At 42.5% G+C, this 27,259-nt stretch overlaps 2 protein-coding genes across 2 annotated transcripts in view; one reads left to right on the plus strand and one right to left on the minus strand.

Moving 5' to 3' along the window:
* galnt1 (UDP-N-acetyl-alpha-D-galactosamine:polypeptide N-acetylgalactosaminyltransferase 1) overlaps nucleotides 1–17,961 on the minus strand; it is a 47,178-nt gene extending 29,217 nt beyond the window's left edge. The window contains exon 1 of the mRNA XM_056601445.1: nucleotides 17,400–17,961. The gene's annotated coding sequence lies outside the window, so the exon portion shown is untranslated. The remainder of the gene's footprint in view (nucleotides 1–17,399) is intronic.
* A 1,573-nt stretch (nucleotides 17,962–19,534) lies between these two features.
* On the plus strand, nucleotides 19,535–24,865 carry ino80c (INO80 complex subunit C). Its single transcript, XM_056602109.1, has 5 exons — nucleotides 19,535–19,805; nucleotides 19,965–20,084; nucleotides 20,175–20,286; nucleotides 20,538–20,605; nucleotides 21,967–24,865. The coding sequence occupies exons 1-5, from the start codon at nucleotides 19,590–19,592 to the stop codon at nucleotides 22,096–22,098; spliced, it is 648 nt and encodes a 215-aa protein (XP_056458084.1). The 5' UTR covers nucleotides 19,535–19,589; the 3' UTR covers nucleotides 22,099–24,865.
* The last annotated feature ends 2,394 nt before the right edge of the window (nucleotides 24,866–27,259 follow it).

Below are 27,259 nucleotides of genomic sequence, written 5' to 3' on the forward strand. Positions count from 1 at the left end.
TCTCGGGTCTCGCGAAGTAATGAATTGCTTTGCGGCACAGACCCCCAAACACGGAACCGGCTCGATATAAACACAAGTATCTAAGGGATAGTTACATTCATCATAGATCAGCCGACTAAAAAGAGACAGAGAAACCCAATGTCGGAGGAAAAGAAGAAGAGAAAGGGGAGACTGACCGACAGAGAGGCTAGACACGAGTAAACGTTGGGCAAGCTTTTCAGGAATAGCGTGAACTGAAAGAAAAAGAAGACTTCAAATCAAACTCCGACTTGGCCGTGTTGCTTTTGAAATTGAAAGTACCCTTGGGTGAACTTTGTCCTCGTGGTATTCTTGATGTTGATAGTCTCTGTACAAATGTGTTTGCTCAACCATTTTGTTGTGAGCCCTGTAAAAATTGTTTTCTCGACCGTTTTGTTGTGAGCCCTGTATGTTTCTAGCTTGCTTGGTTGCAGCCATATAAACACCTTTGTTTCCATTGGTGTTTTGCTGTTCGTCTGTCTCGTCCCCCAGATACAGACTGAATCCCCGAATCCAGGTTCTTGTTTATTTAGATTATTATGTTGGCCAACACTCTCACACTGATTGTTCTGTTCAACCTAAGATAAAACAATTATAATCTAGGATATAAATTCTCCCCGTCAACTATAAAAAGGATGGCTTTATGTTTATTGCAATACAAATACACCATTTTAAAAATGTATAACCTTGCCTACACTTTATGAACATTTACTTCGGACATGGCTCCACGCATTCGCCGGCTTCTTTGAAAACAAATGCACATGTTTCGCGTAGAAGTGCATGGGGAAGGGTCGTCAACGAGTTGTTACGACAGTGTTGTAAAATATCTACTACGAAGCTGTAGGGGGCGCTGTGTAGAGAAATGTGCGTGCCAAAACCAAGAAAACAGCGAAGAAATTCCCGAAGTTGCATAGTGGGCCTTTAAGGTACTTGCGGCAATTTCATTGGAATGTACCGTCGTGACTTAACGTCACATGAATACAATACAACTTGAATAAAACATTAACGTGTCCCTGAACATGATTTTTGCCTGAGTCACATCAGAGATTTACAAAAAAAATTGCACAAAAATGTTACACAACTGACCGATTCAATCAGAGACGTAACGTGTGTGTGCTCACTTTGCATGCAATTCTTCTATTCACCACCAGTGGTATTGGACATTCTGGAGCTGGTTAGAAAATACTCAAGTTACAAATTCCCTCACCGCAGTTTATTTGAGAGGACAGGAATATTTTCTGCCAAATTCTGCTTTATTCAGATTTATTGACTTTATTAGGCTTTATTACGTTTTTAATGATTTCTTTACTTTATTATGCTTTATTTACTTTGCAGCCTATGATGAGTTTGAGCAGCCTGTCGGACGTTGCACAGCTATACCTGCGCTGCCATAATATTGGTAAACACGTGGATTCAACAGAAAATAGTTACCAAGTCATAGCTGCATAAACTATGCTAGAAGCTTGCATTGCACTACTCCCATGTAGTGCAATGTCAATTTCTCTATCAGTACATCATGAGATGGACGGACACGGACACAGTTGGAATTAGGCGTCATTCTTCTCGTCTTCATGTTGATAAGATGAAAAATTAGCCAATTCCCCTGCATGTTTCTTTAAGTGTTAAAGTCCAAAACCTCAGCTTAGACGTTGAACACTATTCGACTTTTCCTTACTCCTCCTAAAAGTCATCCACAAGTTATAGCGGGTAGGGGCTGTGGTTCCTGTAATCCGCCCTACATCTGCTCCCCAGTACGTCGTAATGATACCTCAGGGAAAACCCGCTGCCAAATAAACGTCACAGATAGCTGGACAAACGACAACTTACAACTGGGAGCGGAAGACCAGAGTGATGCTGTGTCACTCAACAGTATTAACCATGCTTCCTGGCTCAGTACCACATACTCCACAACACTCATCTGTTTCTGAAGAAACACATGTTCTCACGCACAGAGTCAGAGAGCCAACGTCACTGGTAACACCACTTAAGAAAATAGTTAAAAACAAAACAGAAATGCTTGTTGTCCAAGAGTAGAGGACTCATGATGCACTCCAGGTAAAGATTGTCAGTTGCGTGTTGCCACATGCCAGCCTAAACATACTTTCTGTACACTGATTCAATCTTCCATACCCACACCCTCCCGATGCAAGGTCAAACGACGCCCGAGGCGCTGGGCTGGGCCTGGAATGCGATAAGAGAAGAGAGCAGTGCGACGAAGGAGATTGGGAGAGAGAAGATGGATTTGCAGTGCTGAAAATGTGGATGGATTAATATGCTATATTTGAGAAAGTGGCAGTGAATGAAAGATGAGACTGAATATGATTGAGTGTATGTACTTATGTAAGTGTGTGTCCTTCACTCCGGTCCTTGGCCTACTTATAGCCAAGACGTCATTCTAGCCCAATGGGATGTACATTGCCAGTGCTGTGTGCAAGCATGTGTGTATGCTTTCATATCAGAGACCCTTATTGCAGCCCACACACACAGAGCGCTGTGAGGGAATATACTATAGGGTTAGTGCAAAGCCAGTATGTTTCTATATGCCATGGTTTCTGCAAATTTAATTAGACTATCAAGCCTTGCCTGTTCTCATTACTCATGTCTGTTTCGCAAAAACAACTTAAGCAGCTGAAAATGTTGATTATCGTGCATTCTATGAATACAGGATCACCTGTCAATCATAAAGCTAATATATGAGGTGGAGCGGCTTCTCTGAGATACAGGAGATTCGAAAAGAATAGACAGTCTTCATAGACATACCTCATCACATCAGAATTATTGTAGGTGCAGGCTAGTTACACGGTTAGACTAAATCGACCAGTGTGTGCTAGCAACCACTTACTACCTCAAACTTGTTTTTAACTCATAATCGTTTAAATTTTGATTTTGAGATTCTCAAAGACCAAATGATGCAACAAACCAGCTGGAATTGTGTTGTCATTTCAGCAATTGAAATGAATTATGAAATACAGTTGTTGGCCAAAAGCAAAGCCACAATAGCTATTGCGAGCAAGTTAATCAATTGGACAGGTTTCGAGTCAAGTTGATGCCTGACAATGTCCCTAGATCTGTGATATCTAACAGACGTTGATCTCTCTTCCATGTAAAACTCCTCATGTGGCTCTTCTTTTCAGGGATGATCGAAAAACAAAAACAAGAGGTAAACTAGAATACCCAAATCAGGGCTCCAGACTGCAACTTTCTTTTTACATGTTAAACGGGGAAGGGGCGCGTCAACGAATCCGGATTCTGTAGCAGGCCAATGAGTGTGAGAACGATAGGTAATGGCCACTGTTAGTGGCTAATGTCTGGAGGGGGAGGGTCCTAGAGATTAAATATCGACTGGCGTAAAACGTTTCTGTGAGCAAACTATTGACTCATTCTTCCGACCTTCGGCTAGTGTGCCAGTGCCAGAGTCCTGCACGGGTCTTATTTTGCAAACCCGCACCCGCCCGTACCCATCAATCAGTATTCCAGTGAATCCAGGCAGCCAATAACTGTTAAAGGTGTTGATGTCCCTGATTTGTCAAATGTTTTTATTATGTTTTACTCAGGTCTGAATCATCTGATTTCTCTGAGAACATTTCTATGTGGAGGGACTCTCTTGTCCCTCACAATGACATTGTGATAGCCCAGGAACTAGTAACAACTCTGTTTAAGAGAGTAAATATTATGAAAGCTGCTGGCCCTGATGCTGTTTGCGGACGCACACTGTGTTACTGTGCTGACCAGCTCAGTGTGGTATTCACTCCACTCTTTAATATGTGTGCTAAGAAAGGCCAGATACCTCAGATATGGAAGAGGTCCACTATAATACCAGTAGCGAAATCAAAAAATTCCCAAGAGCTAAAAGACTTCAGACCAGTAGCACTTACATCCTTAGTAATGAAAATTTTTGAGAAAATCATTAAGGATGAAATCATGTCCCTGGTCAGTGGTAAACTTGACCCATTGCAGTTTGCTTATCAAACTGGGAAAGTTGTAGATGATGCAAAACTCTTCCTTTTAGACACAATGTATAAACATTTAGAAAAGCCTGGAACTCATGCTAGATTGTTATTTGCAGACTTTTCTTCTGCTTTCAATAAGATGCAGCCACATATTTTAATTGAGAGACTAGCTGCTGAGTTTGAGTTACCCCATCAGATACTGTTGTTGCTTTTAAACTTCTTAACAGACAGAACTCAGAGGGTCTCTGTAAATGGACACTTGTCCCAGGCCATTACCTCGAATACTGGTTCACCTCAAGGGTGCGTACTCTCACCCCTGTTGTTCATTTTGTACACAGATAGCTGTAGGTCCTCTCAACAGGGAACTTATCTAGCTAAATTCTCAGACAACACTGCGTTGCTGTCCCTTTTCCAAGGTCCACATTGCAGCCATGGCCTTGCTTTGACATCGTTTGTTAATTGGTGTGATAACAACTTCTTAGATCTAAATGTAGAAAAAACAAAGGAGCTAGTCATAGATTTTAGGAAAGTGAAGGGAGCGCTCAAACCAAGTGTCATCCATGGGGAGGAAGTCTAACTTGTAGACACCTACAAATATCTAGGCACAGTATTTGATAACCAGCTTAAATTTCATACAAATACTGAGGTAATTGTTAAAAAGGGACAACAAAGAGTTCACCTGTTGAGAATGCTGAACTCTTTCAGTGTCTCTAAAGTTATTTTGAGAATTTTTTTTGCTAATGTAATTCCTGTCGTAAATTGGAGCAGGAACACAGGGAGAGAGGAGGAGGAGCGGCTGAGCGAGACACGCACAGGGGTGACACGGCAATGAAATGTTACAGTAATAATGACCAGGACAAGAGGACTGAGGTAATTGTTAAAAAGGGACAACAAAGAGTTCACCTGTTGAGAATGCTCAACTCTTTCAGTGTCTCTAAAGTTATTTTGAGAATTTTTTACCAATCTTTCATTGAGAGTCTTTTAACTTTTTCATTTATATGCTGTACTAACAGTCTGTCAGTGAAGGACATGAATAGTTTAAATAAAATTGTGAAGATTTGCTCTAAGATCACTGGCATCCAGCTCAAGAGCATAAGTTCATTGTGGAACAAACAAGCAGTCCAGAAAGCTATGCATTATCAGTCAGCCTGACCATGCCCTCAGTAAAGAATATAAACTAATGCCTTCAGGGCGGCGCTACTGTTCAATCAGGGCAAGAACAATGAGGTACTCCCACTCTTTTATCCCTGCAACCATCAGGTTACTAAATGATGACAAAAGTCAGGAGTAGGTGGAGAGCACACCAGTGTTGCTGGGTGTTTCTGGGGGCAGGGTGGTTGTTACTGACAGGCCGAAATTAATTGTGAGTTAAATGTGTGTGTTGGACTGCCTTTGATATATGTTTTTGTCTACCTCCTATTGCTATTTATTGTATTTATTAAGTAATTTATTATGTGAGACTGGAAACTGTGAACGAAATTGCCCATCTTGGGATAAATAAAGTTTTTCTAATCTAATCTAATCCATACTAAATTCTAATTTCAGTAGTCATTGCTGACTGGAACACTGCAATTGTAAAAGGGCCTCCACAGAGTCAGTGCATCAAACAGGAAAAGTCAAAGCCATCCCACAGGATGAAAACGCCAAATTATTCTGCTAATTTATGAGCAGGGTCATGTTGTCCAAGCAACATGTCCCAACAAAGAAGTGTGCCAACTTGCCAAGTGGGCATTACATCAGCCAAGCATTGATCCAGCCCTCCAAAGAGGGTCAGCCAAGGCACACACATGGATGCACATGCGAACGCTCCCATGCACGCACAAACACAAACACAAACACAAACATACACACAGCTGTTGTTGTGACTAGAGACGTTCAAGAACACATAGCCAGGTGGTCAGCTGTGCTATGACGTCATGAGCCCTTTGATCACAACATCCATTTCTTCCCTGTTCCTTCACCTCTCTTCCTCATCTGGTTCCTGTTGGTGGTGTTGTTCGCACTTTTGTTTTCCTTCTTCTTCTGTTACTTTCCTCTTACATTGCTCCACTCCAGCTGAGAAAAGAATGTAATGTGGCAGCCAAAAATTGGGCCATCTACCAGTCTTTCATTCCCCATAACCCTTTGTGCCTGCAGTGCAATCCCTGTTATTTTTCTCTGGGTCTGTCTCTTCTCCCACGCAAGCCACTTTTTCCATTTTGTCTGTGAGTGTGCGCTAATGTAATTCCTGTCGTAAATTGGAGCAGGAACACAGGGAGAGAGGAGGAGGAGCGGCTGAGCGAGACACGCACAGGGGTGACACGGCAATGAAATGTTACAGTAATAATGACCAGGACAAGAGGAGAAGCGAGGGGGAAGGTTGGGGATCCTTGCTCCAGCAAGAGGATATCACCTAACAGGCAGTGCTCAATAAATAACGACCATGTGCTTGACAGTTTAAGCAACTAGTTATAGACTTATATTTGTACAATTATGTATTTTACACATCTGACAACATTCAAAACTCAAATAGAAAATATGGAATTGTGTTAACACTAAACCTCTGGTGCAACATTGTTTTGAAAAAGCCAACACTCCATTATCACAGATCACTCCACACATTATGAATGAAGATGCAGCTCCTTGTGAGCTGCAGAGACTCACTCCACACTACACAATAAAAACATTGTTCTTTGACAATCCTTCAAATTGTAATTTGGAAACAATAACATGTCCTCTGCATTGCTTTTCTTAAAAATTAACATAGAAAGCCTATGCTACAGTTTTTCTCAATCGCTTTAGTACATTTCTCAGATCAGAATTGAAATTCTCAAAACTACTTCAATCTTCACATCATTGGGTCACTTGTGCACATCAAAAAATCTCTGTTGAATAGTCTCACCCCCACAACATGTTGGTATACGTTCATTGCATAAGTCTTTACATGCAAAATATTTGAACAAGTTGTCATATCTCAAGCATACTTCGATACATTTCCATTAAATACATTTTTTTCTAAATCTGCCCTGAATTGGTCAATTGCTCCCAGGTGAATCTTGACTTTCTCTAATGAAGGGAAATGTATGACGAATTAGATCAACAAACCATCAACCAGTTTACTGAAATAGCTCAAAGGTGCATCTCATGGAGGTATTTTTGTAATGTGGATGAGAATTTGTGGACCAACAGACAGGAACGTCTGGAGGTTTAGGAAGACTGCACTGTAATTCCTACAGCACTGCATGGAAAGTATTTTGTTTAGATTGTCCTATGTTCACATTTCTAGTTTCTTCTTTTTTTGTTTTTTTTCTTTGTGCTATGCAGTGCGGTCTTTTCCTTTCTGTATCACAATGCCATGGTCTGTAAACAAATTACAGTACAAACAGTAAAAGTGTAAATGTAATTATTTTCCAGTATCATGCAATCAATCTCCCACATACACATAACGTGTAACTTAAAATTTTACAGCAATTGTTTTAAAAAATGTAGCCATAGTTTACATCCCTCCAGAGTACACTGTTATATTGACAACATGACTAAACAATTTGACTGTCTTATCCGTACACAATGACACAAGGACTTTTCTTATTCTGATGGCACCGACATGTTCATTGACACAGATATTTACTTTTGAGAGATGAACTAAGGATTTTGAGCAAGAGACTGGCTTTTGCAGGTAATCCATGGTGTTTTGCCATTTGTACGAATTGTTTTGAGAAATGCACTTACTGTTTTGCAAATGTTGAGGATGATTCGAGAAATGTACCAAAGCGACTGAGAAAACTGTAAACAAACAGTGACCATGACAGATTTCAATTGCAGTTTAAACCAATTTAGAGAGCTTCTTAACACAGGGAAACATGACTACCCAGTAGTGGTGGATTGAATGATTCGTTTCCGTGACCCAGTTCACGTGATTCAGTTCGCTACGAGGAGTCGTTCGCGAATCGTTCGTTCGTTCGTTCGTTCATTCATTCAGTCGAGTTTCCGGTAGCACTAACTCCATTGAGTCTGACTGACTCAGCTGAGAACCGTGCAATGGGGTCCATTCCATGATGCGATTTACCGCTACCGGAAACCAGGCTGAACGAACATACGATTCGTGAACGACTACTCCCAGTTCAGTCGAGTTTCCGGTGAATCGATTCACCGGAAACTCGACTGAACGTGGAGGAGTCGTTCGCGATTCAGCCTAGTTTCCGGTAACGGTGAATCGCATCATGGAATACACGCCATTGCACGGTTCTCATCTGAGTCAGTCAGACTCAGTGGAGTTAGTGCTACCGGAAACTCGTTTGTTCGTTCAGTCGAGTTTCTGGTGAATCGAATATTGAACGAGACGACCGAACGAACGAGAGAGACGAACTGGTTCGGTTTGTTCGTTCTAAAGACTCGTTCATTCGAACCGGTTCGCAAACGAACGAGCCAACACTACTACCCAGTACCCAGCCAGTAAGCATGTGGTTTGTCATCTGTTTGCATACATTTAAAGAGTGGAGTTGACCCCAATGATGACATACATATACATTATTCTTCGCAGGTGGGGGCGCCATATGCAGACGATGCGTTTTATTTAAGTGAGTGACTTTAGTGTTTGAAAAAATGATATTCAAGGTTCCATAGTTTCTGTTATATAACCCTATGGATAGACTATAAGGCTGATAATACAGGAGGTCAACCTGCTCTAGTTACTGAACATTAACTACAAACTATTGGACACCATGTCAAATAAGTCTTGGTGTGGCAGCATGTGGTTAAAAAGGACAACCAAAAAGTGGGTTGGCATTCTAACAATGGAAGGCATAAGTTATTCTTTTTCAAGTTGTCTGCGATGCTCCATCAACGTGGGTGTTGAACGCCCGGCGCAGAGTATGAACGTATCAGACTTGGCCCCTTGGCAGACATAGCAGCGTCTTCTATCGGGACCCATTATTAACCACACAACAGAAACTAGAATCAAACCGGCCGACGTTTCTCTCTACCGAGTGGTCCGTCACTCCATGGCTGGTCCGGTATGACCCGTCCACACTGAAGCTCTGCCCTAACTCAGTGTGATTCAGAACAGGAGTGGATCTGAGAGCCGATGACCTTCTCCTAACAGCAGGTACGTGATGTTCAGGCTAGTAGGTAGAGTAGAGTGCACTGTGGCTGATGAAGTTCATTTAAGGATAACGTGCTAATCTAGAGATAATGTTATTATTATTTATTTTTTTTCCCCCATCAATCAATCGGTCAGTTGGTTGATTTTCTTTGGTTGACTGCAGCCCTACTAGCAACAAACATGACCTCCCAACCCCTGATCAGTGGCCCCTCCTCTATGTCAGCTCCAGTCCACCCTTGTACTGCTCTCAGTGCCTGTACATACACAGTTACAGCTGATGGACGTGGGGGTGCTCAGGGGCCCGCAGGAGGGACCACCAACACATGATCACACATGCTTTGGTGGACTAGCCCGATCACATTTTCACAAAGTCACAAACACACAAGTTTACCTCGCCACATCCATGCTAAATAGGGACAATGACATGGCCAACAAAAGGTGATGCATAGAAACTCATGATCTGACCGCGCTGCAAGGGAAGCACAGATGGGACCAAAATAAAAAACAGGAATTCCAGGAATAGAGACTGGAGAACATAGGTAAGACAAGGCAGGCTTCCTCCTTTGGCAGGCCACCATGTCAGTCACAAAGTGCTTTTGTGGCTTGAACCGGTGGACACAATTGACTGTTACCTTCAATACACAATTGACTTTGTAACTAATAAGGAGCTGAGCTTGGAGATAAACTAATCTCAAGGTTTGGCAAACACAAAGGCGGGTTATTTGATATGAACAGATTTAACGACAAAATAAGTTATCAGTGATAAACTTAAAGCACGCTCAAATTTGATCAATGCAGTAATTCACTGTAATTAAATGCGGTTTGTTTTTAACTTGATAAGCAAGTGATGATAAAAGAAAAAAGTAAATATATTCTACAAATATATCAGATCTATGTGTCATCAGACAGAGATACGGGGTTGAGGAAGCAAAACGGCTTTGGTGGCAGGGATCGAAAGAGGCTATGGGAAAGAGAGAGAGAAAATCTGCTTCCTGTTTACTAAGAGTGTATAGGAAAGGAAACTCTACCTCAGGCTGAGAGACACTGTACGCACTATGACAGTGATCACACACACACACACACACACACACACACACACACACACACACACACACACACACACACACACACACACACACACACACACACACACACACACACACACACACACACACACACACACACACACACACACAGATACACACAGCTTTAGTCCAAGCCCTCTCCTCCAATCTCCTATCTCCCTCCTTCTGCTGCTGCTGTGACATCTGGCAACATGAGATTTCTTCATGCGTCCATATTTCCTTTGCTCTGGAAAGGCACCCTGTTAGCAGGGATAGGCTTAAGTACCAGCAGCAACATGCCCTCAACTGCTGAGGTCCTCAAATATCAGTGAATTTCATGATTAGACCATACTGGGCCGGGTAAAGGATGGTATACTTGTCCTTTGGGCCTATTACTTGCTCCCACAAAAGAAATGATAATTTTCATGAAAATAGCAATATACGGTAGTTAAACTAGTAAGACTACTATCCTTACCCAACACTGTTTAATGCTCAACAACAGTGCCAGGAACTCATAGTTGGCTGCTGCCCAGTCAAGAGATGAACGGCAAAAGCTACTATTTCTTAAACGTTCAGGGAAAACTTTCAACGTATCTGATGGAAAACCGGAAGTTTAACTTTTGTAAATGCAACCGGTTTTGATGAGCTCGTAGTCATGGAGGGTAAAAGATGGGAAAAATTTTTATTTACTATCCAGCGTTGCGTCACACCAACTAGTTAACAACATAACGTGAACACTGACAAGACCAAATGACCCACTGCACCGTGGTCTGCTGCAGAGATGCTCTGATGCTTTCAGTCGGCTATGTTAACACTGACTGTACTGTAATCTCATAATCAATTATTTTAGAGTGCATTTTCCAGTACAACACAACACAACTCTCAACTTCTCAATTCGGTAACTGCAACTACTTCACAAATGTGATAAATCTGCGCACTAGGGATGCAAACAATTAATCGATTATCGATTAATTGTCGATAAGAGATTACTCGATTAAAATAAATTACTTGCAATTAATCGCATTTTAACCCGTAATTCCGCAACCGTCCACATGAGGGCGCACTTGACGCCAGACGTACTTGACGCACACGCGGGAACACAAGCGGGAACACAAGCAAAGCAGGGCCGTGTTCCAATACCCGTACTTCCATGAGTATACTTAAAGGAAGTATACTATCCGCACTGGCTACTACGTTAATTTTTCAGATGTGAGTGCTGTTCCAAATCGAGTACTCCGTGGTGCACTAACCGGAAATTACGATCACGACTGCCGCCGTGGCTCCTCCCCCGCAATAAACATCCCGCTTTGAACGGTGAACTCTTTACGCCTAGCAGCTATAAAAAGCTATAAAAACTATAAAAACTACAAAATGACTATTAATGCAGGCTATGTGGAAAATGCGCCGACTTTGGCTCAGCCTGGCTCCGCCTCTTCTGCTACGTAGCTAAGAAGGCTGCCGTTGAGTACGGGGAGTGTCCTTCGATCCACACTTCACGATTAGCCCGTTTTGAGTACGGCATCCGGGTCCTTGAAGTATACTTCTTTTCGCCGGATCTGAATTGGAGTACTGCGTACTCAAATTTTGGCTAGTAAGTACGGACAGTATGGGTATTGGAACACGGCAGGACAAGACAAACGATGAAGAGGGCAAAACGGAGTGCAGTATGGAGACACTTTAAGTTGGTTAATGACGACAAAGACGCCAAATGCACAATATGTGGAAGTATTTTAAAGTACAACAACTAAACGACTTCGTTGAATTACCACCTAAATGTGTCACATTCAGAAGGAAATTCAGCTTCTCAGAAGAATTGCCGCTTATCAATTAATCGATCATCGATCGATAAGATGAAACAACTATCGATTAATGAATTACTTGATAATTTGCATCCCTACTGCGCACCAAACCTTGCTTGCCTGGCATCGCCTCTAGACGCAATTGGATAGAGACCTACAACCAATCAGAGCAATTGAATGGTGACGCAGCTCTTAGACATGAAAAAAACTTATTTTCAACACTTTTTAAGTCCAGTCGTTGTTCTTCTTTAAGTGAAAAAAAACCTTCCAGTTTGTTTAATACCGTTTTAAAAGCGTAATCAACAGACCATTCTACATCAGCCGCGGCCATCTTTGTTGTTGTCAGAAATGCCCCTCCAGCTCTCCTCTGCACTGTCAAAGTTTTTATCCCGCCTGTGCAAGTCTTGCAGAATGTCAGGTTTAAGGCTGTGATAAACATTTGACTAGCCACTCAAACTCAATAACTTCATCCGGCCCCCTGGTCAAACATTCATATAACTTCATGTTCAACTTGCTGTAACTTCACACATGAGTCCTGAATATACCAAATAATGAGTTTTGGAACTATTACGAGACACTGAGTCTTCACTAGTGTGTCGGCCCGTCTCAAGCTACTTTAGGGAAAACCAAAGTATGGCAGACAAACACTTCCCAATTTAATGAAGATATATTTGAATAGGGAATTTCCCTCTCTCAGGAGCGCCCACTCACGCACCAACACCAGAGTATGAGATAGTTGGTCACAGAATAACAGTCTTCATGAGTCAGCAGAATTAGGCACATTCCCCTTCCTTTTACAGTGAGCGTGGGGGAGGGGGGAGGGGGGAGGGGGGAGGGGGGAGGACTGGAGCCATCACCATGGAAACTATGGTACAGGAAACCTTTTCCTGTGGGGTCATATCTCAGACTGAAACAGATGCTCAGAGCCACACACAGATGAATGAGAAGCAGACACAAAACGGGGGGATTGTTTCAGGTAAGATGAATCGAATTGAAAGAATCGAATCACAATGTTATTACGATTTATTAAAGACCACCACACAGTAAGGATGTCTGAGCAAGAGCAGACTTTGTTACTAATCATGCGCAACATATTTAGAAACTTTCAACACTTACCTCCTTATTCATATATAAATGACCAGTAGCTCAGCACCAGCAGTCTAAATACAAGACCATATTTTGAATATGCCACTCAAAGACTGTATCAGTGTCAGACGACATTGCAGAGAATTCAATCTACTGTGTGTGAGGTGTGATCTCTGGTCTCATGTTAGTAATAACATGAATAATTAATAACAAGAGCTTCTCAAATGTCAAATATGAAGAAAAACTAGACTTGACTAGCAGTAAATCTCAGGGAAAATGCTGGGCTAAACCATATTTCCTTCTCAACAATCCAACAGAACAACTGTGTTTACCCTCTGCCTCTGCACACAGAGCTGATGAGCCATCCTCCTCCAGCTTGAGGCTAATGGCATGCAATGTTGAGCTTTGGTGATAAAGTCACTTGGTATCAGTATAGCTCTGAACAGCTCAAAGGCCAGAAAGAAAGGCAGTAGCACTGCAATAACAAGTGGAACAACCGTTTGCTTTAAAGCCGTGCAGAGGTCACTCTATAGCTGCTAAATATAAACAGTTGAAATTGTTCAATCATGGTTATTCTAGATCGGCAACATACATACGATCCCATGGCCAGTGGGGGAGGGGTATGAGGAAAGTCACATAAACTGTAAGCAATGCAGTTACTACAATGCATACATACATCAGGCATACATACATCAGGCATACATACATACATACATACATACATACATACATACATACATACATACATACATACATACATACATACATACATACATACATACATACATACATACATACATAAATATTTATAAAAGAGTAAACCTTTATTTTTTATAAAAATAAATCAAATATACATATTTTACAGCAAAGTCTCCTCTATCAAACAACGTCTCCCTTTTAAAAGTATGTGTGTCAATGATTGGTGGGACAATATTGCAGCATTGTGTCTGTTTATTATTTTATTGTTATTTTATCTTAAATATCATAATCCAAATCATACCCATAACGTTTACTACTCTTACATCTTAATTCTGATATAAAGAGAACGTAGAGACTGTCTCTCTGAACATAGCTCTCTGCCTCCTGCATATTGTCAATTGGAAGATATCTAAAAAACACGCAACGATATATTCACTTGTCAATATATGATTCGATCACTACTATGTTCTGTTCTGTTCAGCCAATTCATATGGAAAACAATGGCGGACACAGACAAACTTGTAGAACCCAAACCTTATATCCCAAGATAAAATCATATCTTCACATCGTATCGTATCGTAATATAGAATTGTGCCACCCAATCGCGTGGGCGGCATGTGGCTCAGGAGGTATGGCAGAATGTTGAGGTGCCCCTGAGCATGATGCCTCATCCTAACTGCTAGAGCTGGCTCTTGGTTGGAGTGGTTGACACCACCGTTTTTGTATGAATGGGTGATTGTTAAGCAATTTTGTACAGAGCTTTGAGTGGCCCCTGGTTAGAAAAGCCTATAGTAAATGCCATCCATTTACCATATGGAATCAACACTCAAAATGTGGTATTATCGTGAGGCCGATTCCTGTCCCTGATATATAAGGCCTAGTGAGAGCCGTTGTGGTTAGTACCAATATACAAGTTAAATATGATGATTATGTAAAAAGATAAATAACATGTATCAGAAATCAGAATACAAAAAAATAGAAACACGTTTCATCTTGACATGAACTTCATATTATATCTTAGCATCAACTCGGTTATTATTGATCGGTTGTTGTAATATACCTAAAAAACTTTATCATAATTAATTGTGAATGATCTTCAAACAACCTAAGATTGGAACATTTAGTGGGCAGAAATCTCATTCCACTTTTTGACAAACTTTTATCTGTATCTATAGGTTTGTGTTTAACAAAAGTTGGTAGACCCAAAATGAACTTAGTATGATATCAGGGCTTCCTCGTGGCACTGGCTGACCCACTTTTGTGAAACTATCTGCTCCTAAAACACACACACGCACACGACACACTTTTCTTCTACACCAACACTATATGGTTTTAAAATAGTTAATATGAGAGACCAGACTAAACCCATGTTAACAGTTCATGAAAGACAAAGGCTTTCTTTTGTTCAGCATGTATGCGTAATACAGCTCCTAATTTATAACATTAGAGTATAGTATTAGAGTATATTCAAAAATATTATCCTTCATGATGACAGTCAGCTATTGGAACAAAGTATAAGGTCCTGGAGCTGGTTGGAGACAGTGGACCCTGTTTAACCATACAGGTTTCCAAAGTCAAAGGATGTCTATGCAAAATAAATAACAGTAGCTGTGTATGACGCAGCAGGCCTGTATTGGTTGGTCAGATTGACCTCTTCTTGTACAACTGTGTGTGTGTGTGTATGTGTGTGTGTGTGTGTGTGTGTGTGTGTGTGTGTGTGTGTGTGTGTGTGTGTGTGTGTGTGTGTGTGTGTGTGTGTGTGTGTGTGTGTGTGTGTGTGTGTGTGTGTGTGTAAGAGAGAGTGAGATCCATCCATGCTCTGGAGGAAGGAACAATGGCATTCCTGTGCTCTGAGCTCCAGGTGGCTGGGGAAACCCAATCCCAGACCAAGCCTTGCTGGCACACAGAACACCAGGAACGCTGAATGTGACTACCTCCCTCCGGAGACATGGGCCAGAATACAGCTATTGTTCCAGAAAACCACTGACCGATCACTACACCAAAGCCACTCAAGCATCATGATGCACCAGCACATGTTAATAACCCTCTTTTTAAATATTTATTATATATGTAAATCACTCATTAGGAAATGTAGGAAATGAAATCCCAAGCATATCATCCTTATCCTCCATTTAAAAGTTAAACAAGCATTGATGATAGAGCATCTACAAAATAGAAAATGAAGGCAAATAACGGAGCACGTCTGCAGCTGGAGTTCTGCACATATAACCGGTATAACAGGAAATGCATCTGCATGAACTGCGGCCTTAAAATGAGGAAAATGATTCATTTCCCGTTGATGCAAGTCCACCATGTTCTTAAAACAAGCAGCTGAAATGACAGCGGCCCAGTTCTAAGGTTTAAACATTTAATGTTCAGTTACAGCTATGTTTCAAGTCAGCAACTGTCCTGATTGAAACAAGTGAACTTCTTATAGAATAGATTACTGTTATTTTCAGGTAGTTCAAAGTAAACCTCAAGGTTGGGTAAAAAGGCTGAAAGTATTTTAAATTACCATCATAAGCATTGACGAACCTTAGAACCTAATACTTCGGCCTAAAACCTCTACATCGCCCAGTTCCAACTGAAGACAGTTTTTTAAGGATTAAGCAGGTCAGACTCTATTATTATTTTAAATGGAAAGCATTGCAACAGGTAGCAATAGCCTACATATTTAATTCAGACCGTTTCTTTTGATCTGAAGCAGCAAAGGAACTATGCAAATCGATTTTCTTTTCACGATGGATATAATTACATAATGGCTTGTTAAAACATGCTTATAAACGACATCTCATTCCATGACACTACAGACTATCTGTGTCTGTATTAATAAAGGTCAGAGAGATAAAGGAGAAAAATCTGATGATAGTCATCCATGGATCTTTTACCCTGTTGGTGCAATATCGGGATTTAATAATAATAATAATAATAATAATACCAAAGAATTTTCATTGGGGACCCAAGGTTAGCATTTTGACACACACTTCAGCAGAATACTATTTCATAGATCTCCGTCCAAAAAGACCGATGGTCCCCTGCCCACTACCCTGAGCGACATCCATCTCTATCAAGGATGTCTCGGTAGTATTCAACATGAAGCTGAACCTTGTACGTGTTACTATCACTTGCATTTGAATACAAATGGTAAATCGAATGCATTTATACAGCGCTTTTCTAACCACTCAATGCGATACAATACGATACAATATGTACAATATTGCCTTTATTCACCCTTTCATACAAACATTCGCGGCGGTGTCAACCATGCAAGGCGACAGCCAGCTCTTCTGGAGCAGTTAGGGTAAGGTGTCTTGCTCAGGGACACCTCGACTCTCAGCTAGGAAGAGCAGGGGATCGAACCAGCAAACTTCCTGTTACCAGCCAACCCGTTCGACCTCCTGAGCCACATGCCGTCCCAATACAACGGTAACGTCAGGCAGACCTGTCCGTACCTCACTGCCACTTCACTTAACTGTAAGCAATTCAGATTAAAGTAGATGACACCCATATGAAGATCCAACCTCAAACACGACATCCCTAGTCACACTTCATTTCCGTTGTTTTGCCTCTTTCAACGTTAAGAGATGGATGTGCTGATGTGTCTCGCCATGCACACTAACTGTGCCCAACATTAACGACCTTGTTCAACAAATCTGTTGAAACCTCCGCCAGATAACGAGCTTGATACATGTTATTATCTCACCTTGAATGCCACGCCGTTGTTTAATCCAATGTGTGATGATGAGAGCGACAGGAAGCTAGCTATGTGCGTGTTCCTCCAGCCTGGAACGGTGTCTGCTGTGAGCTCTCGGCTAGGACACTAGCTAGCTTAGCCCGCTAACGGCAAGAGGAGAGCCAGCTAACGGCGAGAAGAGAGCCGGCTAACGGCGAGAGAGAGCCAGCTAACGGCGAAATGAGAGCCGGCTAACGGCGAGAAGAGAGCCGGTTAACGGCGACAAGAGAGCCCCCTTCTCGGTCGACGTCTCGGCGGTCTGGCGGATGGAGCTCAAGCTCAAAGATTAATCCTGGGACGGTATGAAGGCTGGAGGTTGGAAGAGCGATGTCTTCTTTTGTCCTAACATGTTGTCAGAAAACGCCTTCGTTTAAGCGGTAGAGCGAATACCGTGATTTATATCTGCGTTCACGTTATAATTCGTTGTAATTGCGCCTAGCGGACGACCTCGGCGAGATGAAGAAGCCCGCTGTGCGGCGCGCCAGTGATGGGTCCGAGCTGCTGATGTGCACCGCAGCCAGAGGCAGCAGCATCATCATCACAGCCCTCCCTCCACTACTCCAACCCGGAAGAAATACTGTACTACTATTAAACTGTGTGTTTAGTCATGAACACATTGTTATTCATGTGAATTGTGTGCCTTAAATTTGTTCAGCCGGTAACACACGGATAATCCAATCAGTTGAAAATATGGATGTTTGCCTAATAGCTATGTATGTCGGCACTAAATTAAGTGTGCGTGTGCGTGTGTGTCTGTGTGTGTGTGTGTGTGTTTGTGTAAACACTATGATCAGTATAATGAGTTGGTTTAGTGCTACCCTATAAAGAGATCAAAGTTTTACGAGTAATTCTCGAGGCCTTCTCTGTTACAACCAAAATATGATCTGATATGATATGGCTATGATCAATAGGCTGCGCTTCAGGCTTTTTTGACTCACACACCCCCCAGTCACTGGAGCAGAACGCTACACCAGCTAATTTACATAATCCACTCCTCAATTAAATCCATGGCAAAAAGTGCCTGCGACCGATGCTAATAATTACGTGTCCATTTGAGCAGGGCATTAGGATATTTTTCATGTGTGTGGGGGGGGGGGGGGGGATGTACGTTATTTACGTAAAGTCATATCACGTACATAGGCCTGCGTTTAAATCAAATTATATAACCATCATCTTCCATGTGTTCGGATTAAAAGATTTTAGATAATACATAATAGCACTAATTGAATGACTGTGATGTCTTTCAGATAAAACATTTATACGTGGTTGCTATTGAGCTCTGGCGGCGTCTATAGTTATACTTTATTTATATGGGTGGTGGAAGAGATGTGGCAGTCCTAAAAAAGATATGACAAATCATGAAGTCTGGCTCAGCAGCTCTTCTGGGAATAAGACCTCACCTCAAAACACATATACGCACACATTATCACATTGTACTTTAATCTTGCATTTCAAAAGGTACTAATCCTAATGTTCAGTGTGTTAGCACTGTGTCATATATAGTGAATAGAGAATATACTGTCTAACTCTTGTTTTGGCCTTGTTCATGGGGATGGCAAATGGCATCAAATAATGCAGCCCTGCAAGGCTCTAACTGTGATAAACGGCTATAGGAACATACTTCACTTAAAGTGGTACCTTGTTGCTATATAGCTGTCTGAACCCAAACAGGCCCTGACATGATGCTTGTATTGCAGTTGAAGCATTTTAATTGAGGTGGAGGTTTTGTCTACATATTCATTTGTTGTGCTATGCAATTATAACAAAAACGGCAGATGCTTAAGGTATAAATTCAGTCTTTGAGATCTCTAAGCCATCATGGCAAATATAAATCGTGTATCTGCCTATTTGCGCGTGTGCGTGAGTGTGTGCATGCGTGCCTGTGTGTGTGAGAGTGAATAAAATGATCTTCGATTTAATTTTTAAAAGCTAACAGTTTTATGCAGATAATCCGTTAAATGTATTTCAAGCGTTAAGGGTCAGATAAGAATAACAACAACAGGACGGTTCAAAAACTCACTGCTCAGCGTGTCGCAACTACGCCATCTACTGTCGGATACTCCAATTCACAATCACCGTCAATTACGCGATTCAATTTTACGACACTGACTGGAAATACAACAAAAACCTTATTTACGGCATTTACGATTTCTACAACAAATGGCATCTCCGATTCCCCCTAACAATTCCACCCCAAAGACTGGTTCAATACCTACATTGACAGCCGGCAAAATACTGCTTTTAGCCAATAACTCTGCTGCATTTCGAGGTAAGAAGCGTTCATCAAGTCCAGCAACCTGCAGCTCACCGCAAACCAGTAACATCATCGGCAAAAAGAAAAAAGGACCATGCACGACAACCCCAACGCTAGCACAGGTAGTCAACATAGCTGGCCTACTAACTATTTCTATTTCATAATGTGAATTTATCTTTGCTCCACGTAGTTTTTCATGCTGCGCCTGCTATCCATGGCACCTTGATCTATTGTAAAGATACAGGTTCTGGGATGTGAACTGAAATAATGTCCTCTTTTAGATGGTCTCACCAGAGACCTTGACAGAAATCAAGGTAGTCGGAAAGGTAGAAGGTAACGTTAGTCAAACCACTACAGAACTGACGGTCAACACTCCATCATTCAAAGCTCCTACATTCACGGTAAGCATAAACCCATCATCTGATTATGTAGACATACCTCTTGCCTATTCCGAGTCCTATCGAACATCACCATACGTGCTCTCCCAATAGCATTCAGGGATTGGAGGTGCCGCAGCAGGCAAGAAGAACAGGACCTGGAAGAACCTCAAACAGATCTTGGTTTTGGAGCGGACTCTACCCTGGACTGTCAATGATCCCAACTGTGAGTTTCTATGCTTCTGGTTTTATGTATGGCCAGTTTAAAGTGAAATTGTACTGTGAAATGATTTGTATAAGACAACATTGATAAGAAACCTATAAATAAATATAATAATAACTTATAATAACTTATAATACAGTACAAGGAAGTCGCAATTATATTCTGTGCATCCCTTTTTATCGAGAGCCTGCAGTGTAAAATACAGTAGCTCTGCACTACATGTTAATTCCCATCTTTGTCATCTCGGTTCACAGACTTCTGTATTGATGCTCCCCCTTCCTTGAAGCCAGCAAAGAAATACTCTGACATCTCTGGACTTCCTGTGAGCAACCAAATATTCACATGCTTAACAATTTATTTAATTAGGTTATTGTTGTGTTCTTGTAGTAAAAAAATATTACTTTAAAAGCGAGAATTTACCTACTGGTTTACAAAGCCAGTGCTCAGTGACCGACAAGTTGGACACTTGTCATGTGACTGGTCAATGTAATAAATTCAAGGGTGCATATCTCAACTTATAATTTGGGGCTGGGGCAAAAACATGGCATTGACAAAAAATGTTTGAGTATTTTTGAAGGGGACATGAATAACATCTCCAACGTATATATCAAATGATGTGCCATAAATAAACACACGGCTATTAATAGTAGCTTAAAAAATATTAAATTATCAATTTTGGGCCATCAATATTCATATTTACCGATTTTAACAGAGCAACATATCCAGAAATGCATTAACAATCATTCTCTTAAAATTGGTATAGAGGCCTGTTATGACCCTGAGTGGATATCAGGCGTAGCAGGGTAGTAACACAGCAAACGGAATTGAAGTTAAAGGTCCCATGATATGCCACCAGGTGTGGGTTGATTAGCCGTTACAAGCTGTTTTGGAAATCTGTCCCTTATGACAGCACAGTTGGGCGTGTCCACCTAGAAGTGTGACAGATAGATGAGCAATGTTTGCTACAGTCCACTGGGTAGGCTGGTAGACTGATCTATCCAGCACACATCTAGGTGGACACGCCCACCTGTGATGTCATAAGGGACAGATTTCCAAAACGGCTTGTAACGGCTAATCAGCCCACACCTGGTGGCATGTCATTGGACCTTTAAACGGTAACCAGGAACTGTTAAACACTGCATTTATTTTACAAAATAAGAGGGATAGCTTTAGCCAAGGGGAAAATAATAACCAAAAGACCCTCTCTCATACAAAACAAACAGTCTATGCTTAAACAAAAATGCACTTCTAAACAACCACAAGAGAAAAACAGATGAGCTAAAGCAACACAATTTCATAAGGAGACCGAAAAAAAAAACGCAAACGACTCTCTGCAGCAAGTCTTACACCAAGACACACAACCAGCCCTCTCAACAAAGAAACAGCCCATAAGCTAGCAGAGAGTTAGCCAGACTCTGATAGTGGCATACTTGTTTGGCCTAATTGCTGATCAGCTACAGGTGATCAGCACAAAGGGAAAGTAAACTATTGGTCTCAGCCGTGGCATTATATTATACCAATGAGCAGGATATTCTCCATTACATAAATCATTTATTGTGGGGAGACTACTTCAGAAGTTGAAGGGGACAGATTATTTGATCAATGGTTTATAATGTTATTACTCTCCATAAGACTTTTGAGTGTTGGACATTAAGCATGAACTTTTCCCCTCTTTGTTTTAAGGCAAACTACACAGACCCGCAGACCAAACTACGCTTCACTTCTTCAGAGGAGTTCTCTTATATTCGCCTGCTCCCCACCGATGTCGTCACTGGCTATCTGGCCCTTAGAAAGGCCACTTGCATTGTGCCCTAACTGCCTAAGAGGGACCATTTTCATACGACTGGTTGACAGTCTACAACCATTGACTTCTATGTTCCTGCGGGAGGCCCATGAAGTGCTGCCTGGTATCAAAAGAGAGTGTCTGGAGCTCAGGCTGGCCAGAAAGAGACAGACCAGGTGTTCTGCGCTACTAAGGTACCAAGGCCACGACTGATGTCCCAGACTGGACGGGACAAAGCAGGGGCACTCAAAGTGTGGTTTAAATATAAATGTTTCAATGATGGGTTGAGGCATTTTGGATGTGTCCATTTCTGCTGATTAAAACCTCAACGGTCAGTGTTGTTTTTAGAAGACATGTGATTGAAATGACGACATCTGTCTCAGAAATGATTTGGTAATTCCACGCAGGCATTAAATAAACTACTGTAAATAAACAGGTTTGTATATTCAAATGCTGATCTCCAGTTTTTAAAGATTTCAACAGTGGTTAGCACTGCTGCCCCATAGCCAGGAGGTCTTGGATTTGAACCCTGGGGTGGGCGGTACATATGCCGTGTTCATGTGGGTATCCTCCCACAAAACACCTCGAGTTATACTCCTGCACTGCCCATTACCAAGACAATGGCCCAATCACTGGAGTTTGTTCCCGGGCCCTACCCAGTGGCAGCCCACTGCTCTTAATTAATGAGTCCATGGGGATTAATTAAGAGTTAAGTATCATAATTAACATACCCTTTCTAAGAAGGCTGGATCTTTAATTACAGAATCACGGTAATAAAAAATGCAGTACTTTCATCGCAGTGTAAAAAGTGAAACATTAAAATTGCAACAGTACAGTGGCTACTTGAATGAACAAACTCAATGCATTGTTAAAGGCCTTTATGGATAATAACAGAATCAGGCTTGAAGCACAATGTTGGGGAACGTAATTTAATGGTCGAACTCGAAAAACATGAAGCTCACAAGCAAATAGCAATATCCGTTGAATATTTTGGTTAATAAATGTCTTGAAGTTCACTAATGGTTTTCAAGAGCAGGAGCTGAATGGTAATTTTCAGTTTGAAAACTGAACACCTGGTGCATAAGGCCAGTGTTCTCAACCCTGAGTTACTATTGCCGCTTTTCCACTGCATGGTACCAGCTCGACACGACTCGACTCGACTCAGCTCGCATTTTTTGCGTTTCCACCGCGATCTAGTACCTCAAGTGGCTGCTTTTTCTAGTACCGCCTCGCTCTAGGTTCCAAGCGGCTGAGCCGATACTATAAGGTGACGTCGGCAGACGGCCGGCCACTGATTGGCCAGAGAGTGTGACGAAGTCACGAGAGCGACATGGCAACCATGCCGGTAACAGCCATAGCAGCGCCGCAGCCAACATATTCCACTTCTTCAACTTCTTCAACATGCCAGCTAATAATAGTAATGTTATCGATGTCCTCCATTGTTGTTACGTGGGTTCTGTCCATGTGTGGGTTGCGTAGGTGTTGTTTGCGTCGCGTACAAAAATACGTCACGGCCCTTTCGCGCAGCCGACCCCGCCCACGTCCAGGAGGTACTATTTGCGGTGGAAAAGGACCCGTGCTGCTACCGTGTCGAGTCGTGTTGTGTCGAGTCGTGTCGAGTCGAGCTACATGTGCGGTGGAAAAGCGGCATATGTACTGTAGCCTTGCCTTTGGGCAATCTGCCATTCGGCCTTGAGACCATCATGATCTTGTGACCTCACATTCGGTTTCGTTACACAGGTTTATTCTGGAATCAACCCTGGTCTAGACCTTTAGCCGCCCACATAGATTTCCTGAAATTACATTGTAATCGGAGCCAATCAGGGGCCGTGTCGTATTTGATGACGTCAAATATGGGCCTTGCGTCTCCCGAAGCAACAAGAGATTACGTGACATTGGTAGAGAAAACGCAGTCATGAGGGCCGTTATTATAGAAACAGACTCGATAACCACTATAAAATATATAAAATAAGAACAAGCGTAGGCTACAAAACATGGACTCAAGGTCATCGTTCGTGCTTGCTTTTTGCTGGCCCTGTTTTTGGGTTGCTGTTTTTGGCTGTTGTGTTTGATCTCTTCTGAAGGTGAGCCTTTATGAAAATCGATTGATTTACCGTTCTCCGCAGTTTTGGTGGTTTAATAAACAGGATTCATGAATTCGACCTCCGACTTTTGTGTAGAAACATTACACAACATTACACAATTTCAAATATGAAATTGTCAAATAGCCTTTGACAATTTCATGTCAGTGAGTTAGCTGGTTGGCTAGCTACTCTTTAATTGAATAACAGCGAAACAAGCGTGAAGAAGGAGGGGAGAGATGAATAGGAGGAATGGCCGTGCAGGTGGTTGGACGACATGGCCAGGGAATTCACGAGGGCTTCATGAGAGGCTAAGGGTCACCTGAGGGAGTTTGCTATTGGGAAAGAAGCAGACACAGGCATTACTCTCGTCCGTGTTTCTCCTGCTGCAGGATGTATTTCACAGGTCGAGGTTCGAGAGGTGAACAAACATGGTGGCCCCAGTACCCCAATCCCATCCCTAACCTCATCCCCAACTCCTCCCAGAAGCAGAGGACAACCTATCCCAGCAGCAGGGATAGCTGTGGCAGCTGCTGCTGGAGTTACATCGCAGTTTTGCAATGAGTGAGGTGGAGGTGGGGAGGACTCATCTAGTGCAACATGTAATTATCACAGGCAATACACCACCCAACAAGGGGTTGTCCTCGCTGCCTCCTTATGGCATGTGATCAAGCTGTGTGGAACGCGCAGCAGGCAGACATCATCAGGTCCTCCGACAGTCCCTGGGCAGCAGCAGTCATCCTAGGCCAAAAGAAGAATGGAGACTGATGGCTCTGCTCAGACTCCAAGCCGATGGATGGGGTACCCAGGAAAGATTCCCTGCCACACATGGACGGGTCCCTGGATTTGGTCTCGCGTTCTCCTGGTTCTCCTCTTTGGACCTCTGCTGTGGGTAGTATCAGGTAGCTCTCTCCCAAGAGGCCAGACCCAAGACAGCCCTCTGAACCGGGCGAAGGCTGTTGCAGGTCAAGGTCCTCAGCTTTGGACTTTGTAATGCGGGATGGACAAGGTGCTTCCGGGTGTTCCCCATCAGCAGTCCCTGGGGTCCCTGTAGTGGGGGCTTGAGATCATTACAGCTGCTGGCCTGAAGCTCCAACCTGAGTACCTCTTGTGCCACAGGAAGGGCGTCGGCCCCATGGATGAGGAGGTGTTGTCGCAGACTGGCCCTCCCCCAACCACCAGAAGCAGCTGAAGAGATCCTAGGCTTGGCCTTGTACAACAGGACGTTAGACCAGGGTTTATCTAGCAATACCAACCCTATATCAGCTGCCACAGAAAGAAAGACTTTGCGTGAGCTGAGCAGTTTAAAGGGGGTTTCATTAGCCTTGAGTGAGGCCCCAGTGCTCTCCCAAGTCGACCCCACCTTGCCCTTCATCCTGGACACAGATGCTCGCATGTGGGAGATGTGCTTACCCAGGTAGGGCCTGAGGGGGAGAGAGTAGTGGCATACACCAGCCGGGTTTTCAACAAGGCTGAGCGTTGCAACTCTGTCAGCAGCTCTTCGGAATGTTGCTGTCAATCAGGCACTTCAAGAACTACCTGCGTGGCCTGCTCTTCACGGTGAGGACTGACCACTCTGCTCTTCAGTGGTTCATGACATTCAGGGAGCTTTAGGGGCTGGTACCAGACACCTGCAGACACCCTCTCACACCGGCCGTGGGCTGAAGACGGGTGCTGCTGCTGTGAGTGGAGAGAAACCCGTGGGAGAGAGCTGCATGAGGAGGAGGTGGACTGTGCTGCAGTGTGACAGGTTAAGGTGCTCCGGTATCGGGAGCTGCAGACAGTGGATCAGGCAGAGTGGAGACAGTAGCAGGAGCAGTTCACAGACCTATAGCCCGTACTGAGGTAGGTGGAGGCCAAGCAGTGCCCACCATGGGAAGAGGTAGCTGTGTTCCCAACGACGACCAAGCATCTTTGTTATAAGTTTGGGGCTCTACATCTGTATGAGGGCCTGCTGCAGTGACCCCTGAAAGGCATGCAAGGGTCCTCCTGGTCCTTCACATGCTCTGCTCAAACAGTTTTCATTGGCCACCAATGGAAAGAATGGTGGTGGTTATAGTGGGTTTGTTTCCATCCCTCAGTCTGGGGTAACCGCTATTTCATCTCGGGGGGGGGGGGGGGGGCGACCCTGTAAAGATGGGAGTTCTCTGCCAACCAAAGGACTGTAAGGAGGGTTGGTCATGGTCATGTGATCACGATGGTCTCCAGGCTATAAGCATTATGAACAGATAAATTAATAAATGGGACAGATAAATTAATAAATGGGAAATAATGTATGCATCTAAATGAGTTCTTTCCATTCATGATCAGTACATGATTATCTTGTGGCATCATGAAGAAGTCTCCTTCAAACTCTTTCTACATTAGATTTATCACAGAAATATAACCTGTTCACCGTTACCTTCAATATTATATAGTACATATACAATGATTCTCGTATTTCATCAGAGTAGGAAATGGGGAGAAGGAATGAATAGCTTAATGTGCAATAGTAAAATAGTTTAAATAGTTTAATATTCAATACCCAGCACTTCTCTTGTCATTGTTTCACTCTGTATAACCACTAGAGGGCAGTTAAAGATCTGGAAAGTGTATACCTACATGAATCTACCACATCCAAGTTGCTGATGGAGGAATATTATATCTCCGAGGCAGTGTTTTGAGTCCTGCTGTGGCATCAAAAGCTGTACATAGTGATTAATTAACAGCATCACTTTTTGCTTTCCCAGCACACAGTCAACAGTTTGTGTTAAGGCATTTTTGGTTGATATTTTTTAAGACGTGTTTGTGCTTGAGCGTGTGTTTGTGAGGAAAATAGATAAAACCAATCCTATTGTCCCCAGGCAATTTTAATTTTAGAAATTGGACATAAAGAACACTATGATAGAGGGGAAGAGTAGTGGATTAAATGTAATATTAATATGTTATTAATCCTAATACTAAACCCATTGGCCCCCACATAATCTCTAAATTGTGTTTACCCAAGTCTTTCTAAAACCTTAATTTAATATCATTTATAATGGGGAAAAGGCTATACCCAAGTCATGGACAGTGTATATGTATCTGTGGTTGCATGTTGGGGTCATATACTGAGCTCCAGCTACTTCTGTCC

Source organism: Gadus chalcogrammus, chromosome 11 (assembly GCF_026213295.1).
Source record: "Gadus chalcogrammus isolate NIFS_2021 chromosome 11, NIFS_Gcha_1.0, whole genome shotgun sequence".
Classification (NCBI taxonomy): Eukaryota; Metazoa; Chordata; class Actinopteri; order Gadiformes; family Gadidae; genus Gadus; species Gadus chalcogrammus.

Bases quoted from the DNA above. Each gene is read 5' to 3' on its own strand.
- ino80c (XM_056602109.1), top strand. From the start codon at position 19,590: ATGGCATCTCCGATTCCCCCTAACAATTCCACCCCAAAGACTGGTTCA. The intron at 20,287-20,537 runs GTGAGTTTCTAT...CTCGGTTCACAG, and splicing joins GACTGTCAATGATCCCAACT to ACTTCTGTATTGATGCTCCC. The intron at 20,606-21,966 runs GTGAGCAACCAA...CTTTGTTTTAAG, and splicing joins CTGACATCTCTGGACTTCCT to GCAAACTACACAGACCCGCA.